Source organism: Colius striatus, chromosome 1 (assembly GCF_028858725.1).
Source record: "Colius striatus isolate bColStr4 chromosome 1, bColStr4.1.hap1, whole genome shotgun sequence".
Classification (NCBI taxonomy): Eukaryota; Metazoa; Chordata; class Aves; order Coliiformes; family Coliidae; genus Colius; species Colius striatus.
Genome location: NC_084759.1, coordinates 51,797,718 through 51,804,030, shown reverse-complemented (window position 1 = coordinate 51,804,030; position 6,313 = coordinate 51,797,718). Strand labels below are relative to the sequence as shown.

The 6,313-nt window shown below is 61.7% G+C and overlaps 1 protein-coding gene across 1 annotated transcript; it reads left to right on the top strand.

Moving 5' to 3' along the window:
• Nucleotides 1-3,926: 3,926 nt before the first annotated feature.
• Nucleotides 3,927-4,871, top strand: SOX21 (SRY-box transcription factor 21). Its single transcript, XM_062020525.1, has one exon. It carries the CDS (start codon nt 4,026-4,028, stop codon nt 4,869-4,871), a length of 846 nt encoding a protein of 281 aa, XP_061876509.1. The 5' UTR covers nt 3,927-4,025.
• The last annotated feature ends 1,442 nt before the right edge of the window (nt 4,872-6,313 follow it).

The window sequence follows — 6,313 nt, the reverse complement described above, 5'->3', positions numbered from 1 at the left end:
TTATCACACTCGCATAACTACGCGGAGACCACAGTCGTGGATTAACAAAAATCCAGATAAGTAACTAAACTCCGATAAAGCCTTCCCTGCTTGTGTTTGGGGTTTTGAGAGCTCTCCGAGAGACCCCATGTCTGTGAGTGTGCGTGTCTGTGCGTGGGTGTGCTGGGCTGTGCTGTGCAGGCAGCTGCTCCTCGCCGCACCGCGGATCTCCTCTCGGGGAGAACAGCTGCTTCTTCTTCTTCCTCCTCCTCCCACTCCCACTCTTCCTCCTCCTGCTCCCTGCCGTGGCTGCCTTAACCTGGGGAAGACCTAGGACCTTCTGGTCGCTCCTAACCAGAGTCCAACCTTGCTACAAGCGGAACTGATAAAGAATTTCCATCACTTTGTGCAAAGCCTCTCGAAAGCAGGTCACTGGAATAAGGCAGAGCCCTTCTAACGACAACCAGCGCTGAAAATCACCGCGCGCGTGTTTCAGTAGCCAGTGGTTACCGCAAGCCGGGGAGGGGGGCGGGGCGGACGGGAAGCACTTCGGAAACGAGACCTTCGAATACAGTATTTCGTTCGCAACTAGAAAATACACTTGAGATAGTATTGAGTCACTTATAGATTTCAGCTCGTGAATGATTCATGTACAATAATTTATGAACTATAAATTCTATTACCGTTTTCACTTTTGGGAGGGCTGAAAGTAGCCAGAAATATATGCAGAGGAAGCCATGGTTTTGCGAATGGTGACATCCTTACAGGACAGCTGCCTACGAGTTGAGGCATCTTCTTTGCTAGAAGTTATGCAAATGCTTCTTTTTAAGATTAGTTCACTTGTACAGGACTCTGTGGGGGAACCTGCAAGTTGGTAGTTGTACTGTCTTCGGACAACTGCAGGGCAAATGGCAACCACTCCGTCTGGAAACCTCCTCGGAGCCTGTGCCGACTCCTGTGGCCAAGGCGTTGAGCCCTTCCCCATGCAATTTCCGTTCGCAGGAGTGCAGATGCAGAGCTGCTGCCCAGTGGGTTCAAAGTAGCCTTGGCGTGACGGAACCCACGGGCTGGCCCACAAGCAGAAAGGTGATGGTGGAGGTATTCGTCTGTGCAGGAGCTGCCAGCCGGGAGCTTACTCATGTGTCCATCTTGAGTGCTTCACACGGCTCTGTCGCGACACGAGGCGGTCGTGATCCCCTCTACACTACGCCTTGCTCCCGCACCGAGGGGTGCAGAGGCACGAATAGAGTAGGGGAGTGAGGTCATGAAGGAAACAGCGTGGCTGGCGTGAAGAGCTGGGAAAGAGCCTCCTGAAGCCGAGCCCACTCGAGAGCTAAGCCCTCAACTCCCCGCGCTCCGGAGTCGCTGGTGGGAGCGAGGCCGGGCGCCTCCGGGAGATGGCGGGGGGGGGCATTGGTGGTGTCAACACAGAGTCGTTGCTGCTGCTTTCCTCCTTCCCGAGCAGTCTCCGGCAGATGTACCTGGTTCTCATCCTGCTCATGGCGACGGCTGGGAAGGTATAAACCGGGGTCTCGCCTTGCCCTGAACCGAATCAGTCCGGGTGCTCTCCCACTGGCACTCGCGATGCGAGAGGATCCGATCTGTGCGGAGACAAGCCGAGGGATGAGTCCTCGCCTCTCAGAAGTTAAACACAACAACGTTACATGTGAAGGAGCGAAATTGAAAACGCTTCTCTGATCAAACGAGGGGATTTTATGCAGATTAAAATAGTAGCTGCTTCTCAAAGTGGGAAATCGCTGGCCGATAGAGTAACACCCTGACCCCCCGGGCACTGATATCCGCACTGGGTATCGGCTCAGACCCTCGTGGCAGAGCCCCCATCTTAGAGAAAGACCACTTGCCCGATAAGCCTCTATGCCAGCCAGAGCCGGTAGATATCTTAATCTGCCCGCTTTTGACAACCGACGGGAACTTTTTCTTTTCTTTTTTTTTTTTTTCAAGGCTAAACGGATTGTAGGAGGTCAAACGATGGCAAACAGGCTTTGGAGACGGAGAAAACTACATTTAAGTAGTAGTAAACGGGTCGTAAAACACGAAGCGTGAGAAGGTGAGGTTTATAGAAGAGCTGATTGCTATTTTACAGAGCGCTCCGTCCGGGACAGGCTGCCGTGGGACCCGGGGACGGAGGCTCACCGTCGGGGAGAGGGACGGAGGACACCCACCGGTGGGCGCCCAGCGTTCGGTTTCTTTCCGAACGTTTCGACGTCCCCGGAGCTGCGACACGCAGGAGGGTGGGATCCCCAGCCGTGCATCGCCTCCGGGAACGCCGGCACCAGAGCCATCCCCGGCAGAGCCCAGCCGCTGTCAGCACGGGAAAGGGTTAATGGTTTATTGCAGTCGGCACTGCCACATACCAGAGGGGTAAGTCAAAACCGACCCGCCGAAGTACAAACAAGGCGAGCAAGTTCACCCTGACTGACAGGCAGCCGGCGAGGAACACAGCCGGACAGCTCGGGCTGTCGTGGAGAAAGCCAAGCGCCGTAGCGGGCCCCCGAGAAGACACGCGCGGTTCTTCTCGGGGCGCCACAGGACGCACGCTGCTACCCGCGCCGGCGGCGTGGGGATGCGCTCCCACGCGGCGGGTTTTCTCCCCCTCTGCCGGGAGGCAGGCCCGCCCGCTGCACCAGTCCTCCGCGGAGAACACCCCAAAAGCCCCAAAACCATCCCTCTGTCACCGGGCGAGCGCACCCGCCTCCCCCCGGTCCGGGGCAGCGCGCAGGGAACCGGCAGCGCCCGGGGCGAGACGTGTCTCAGCGCGCATGCGCCGGCCCGATCCCGCCCCGCCGGGAGAGGGCGTGGTGAGGCTTGGCCCCGCCCCTCCAGGCCGGCGGCCCCGCCCCGCCCTGCCCGGGACGCGCGGCGCGGGGAGGCCGCGTGCGAACACACAGGGCGGCGCGGAGGGATGCGGAGCGCGCGCGTTACCTGCCGCCGCAGCGACGGGGCGAGAGGAGGAGGAGGAGAAGGAGGGGGCAACTGCGCAGGCTGCGAACCCCACCGCGGACTTTATAACCGGGTCTGTTGCCCGCCGGGCGCAGACAGCTGAGTATTTTAATTAGGAATATATCCTCCCCGCCAGCTTCACCGCCTCCTCTTCTGCCACCGCCTCCTCCTCCGCCCCCTGCCGCTCCCGCCCGCCCCGCCGCCCCTCCGAATCGGCGGCCAAGAAAACCCAGAGAGACCTGGCGGCTGCCGGAGAAGGGGGAGCGGTGCGGCAGGCGGAGCGCCCCGCAGCCCGCCCGAAACTTGGCGAAGTTTGTCCGGCGGCGGGAACCAGGAGGCCGCGGCGCCCGGCGGCCGCTTGCGCTCGGCAGCCGGCGAGTATGTGCGAGGAGCAGGCGGCTCGCCGCGCCCCCGCGGGCGGAGCGGGACGGCTTTGAGCAAGGGCCCCCGTCCCTCGCCCCCGGGGCCTCCCCGCAGCGCCCAAGCCGCCGCGGCCCCTGGTCCCGCACCGCGCCCCAACGCGGTGGGCTGCCCCTCGAGCTCCCGCGGGCGGCGATGGCACCAGGTGGGCTCTGACCGCTGCCCCGTCCGGGGCTCGCCGCCGCACCGGAGACCTTCGAGGAGCATCGCGCCCCGCAGCGAGTGAAGCGAGGACACCCCCCCCTCCGCGCCGCTCGCCTGCCGCCGGCTCCCGCCCCCGCCGTCGAGACTTCGCTGCGGTCCCGCTTGGAGCCCATCCGCTGCCATTCGCGGGGAGTCCCGAGGAAAAGCCCTGGCGCGCAGATCGGCGGCGCGGAGAGCTGCTCCACGGCCCAGGCGGGGAGCGGCCCCCGTCCCGCCCGCCGCAGCGCCCTGACGGGGAGGCGCCGCCGCCGCTCGGCAGCGCCCCGCACCCGCGCCGGGGACCGCCGTCCCGCACCCGCCCGAGCCGGTGCCGCCGCGCCGGGGCACCCTCCGAGATTGCTTTTGGAGGAGAGGAGCGCAGCGTGGGCGAGGAAGAGGACGAGGAGGCGGGCGAAGCGCCCGGAGGAGGCGGCCGCCGGCGCGGGGCAGGCGGCTGCTCGCCGGGGCGGCGAGGGGACACCATGTCTAAGCCGGTGGATCACGTCAAGAGGCCGATGAACGCCTTCATGGTGTGGTCGCGGGCCCAGCGGCGGAAGATGGCCCAGGAGAACCCCAAGATGCACAACTCGGAGATCAGCAAGCGCCTGGGCGCCGAGTGGAAGCTGCTGACCGAATCGGAGAAGCGGCCCTTCATCGACGAGGCAAAGCGGCTGCGGGCCATGCACATGAAGGAGCACCCCGACTACAAGTACCGGCCCCGGCGGAAGCCCAAAACCCTGCTCAAGAAGGACAAGTTCGCCTTCCCCGTGCCCTACGGGCTGGGCGGCGTGGCAGACCACGAGCACCCGCACGGGCTAAAGGCGGGCGGGCTGCACGGCGGCGCGGCCGGCGGGCTGGTGCCCGAGTCACTGCTCGCCAACCCCGAGAAGGCGGCGGCCGCCGCCGCCGCCGCTGCCGCTCGCGTCTTCTTCCCTCAGTCGGCCGCTGCCGCCGCCGCTGCCGCCGCCGCCGCCGCCGCCAGCAGCCCCTACTCCCTGCTGGACTTGGGCTCCAAAATGGCCGAGATCTCTTCCTCCTCCTCTTCTTCGGGCTCGGGGCTGCCCTACGCCTCCTCGCTGGGCTACCCCGGCGCTGGTGGGGCGGGCGCCTTCCACGGGGCCGCCGCTGCCGCCGCCGCCGCCGCGGCCGCCGCCGGGGGGCACACGCACTCGCACCCGTCGCCCGGTAACCCGGGCTACATGATCCCCTGCAACTGCAGCGCCTGGCCCGGCCCGGGGCTGCAGCCGCCGCTGGCCTACATCCTCCTGCCGGGCATGGGCAAGCCCCAGCTGGACCCTTACCCCGCAGCCTACGCCGCGGCCCTATGACCCGCGGCCGGAGGATGCCGGCGCAGAGCCCCGGCGCCCGCCTAGATGGATGCTGGTGCCGGACGTGCGACCGAGAAGGAGGGCGAGCCTCCGCCGCAGGGCCGGACCGGTGCAGGCGGCGGCTGGGAGCGCCGGGGCCATCGCCGACCTGTTGCGCGTCGCCCGCAGAAGGTCGCATCCCCGCCCGCCGCCCCGCATAGAGCTTGTGTGTGTTGCATGCGGTCTTTGCAGATAGCCGAGCTGAAAGAGGAAAAAAAAAACCTTAAAAAGAAGAAAAAAAAAGTAACCAACCCGCCCTGACCTGCCCCAAAATGCTTGTTCGGGACAGACCCGGGGAACTCCGTCCCTCCGACGGATCCTCCTCGCCGCGCTGCTAGTTCCTCGGGCACGGGCTTTCCCCTCCCTCTGCTCCCCACGCCCCACACGATGCTGGGCTCGGAAAAGTCCCGCTGCAGCACTGCCGCCGCTGAAAAAGTGGGGGGGGGCGGGGAGGGGGGGAGAAAGTTGGGGGGGGGGGCAGAACAAGGCTCGTTACAGCCCCGGTAAAGGTGAGGGGCGCGGTGCACTTGGTTCGTAGCTTCTTGTGGGCCAGGGGGATCGGGATCCACGTAAAGAACGAGTCGGCCGTGTGGGATGCTGCCCGTCCGCCTCCGCGGCCTATCTGTCCCGCGTGGGCTCCTGCCGTTCGCTGCTACGGGACGCTGACAGACGCAGGTCGTGTTTTCCACGAGAGGAAAGACGCGTGACTCTCAGTCCCCCGTGTGTCCCTCTGTCCATCACCCCACTCCCCCCCTTTCCACTGATTAAGTCTCACCCCATGACTGTAAATTTGTATATCTCTGTGGAAACGTTCGGTCTCGGATTCAAAACTGTTACTTCCTTCGCCCACGGTCGATTCAGTTTTAACCTGAAAAAAAAAAAAGAAAAGGAATGCCTTTCAAAGGGAATAAAAATATTGCGGGACCGCTCGTGGATCGCAATATTATCTAAGGTTAAATCAGACTTTTTTTGTCTGAGTGATAATTATCTATTTATTATTTAGCTGAACTGAAGCAGAGCTTTGCTTTGACAGAAGAGTATTCTCATTTAACAGAAAATCCGTCTCCCCCCCCTTTGCCAACGTGAAGTGTTTCACATGTGTTTTGGAGTACCCTACCTGTTTAGCTTATATTAGAGCGACTGCAATTCAATTGCAAATGGCGATTAAAAACAAAAACAACAACAAAAAACCCAAACAAAACAAATTTTAGAGAAAAGCAGAAATCCTCAAATCAGTTTAGAGTTCTTTTTTTTGTTTACTTTTGTAATGTGTATATTTTGACTAATGTTTGTGAATGAAGCTGGCTAACATGTATTTAGTTTCATTTTGGCTTTATGTAATATAAAGTAAAAAAAAAAAAGATTAAGTATTGGTTTTAACATTTAAGTGTAAATGGTTTTCT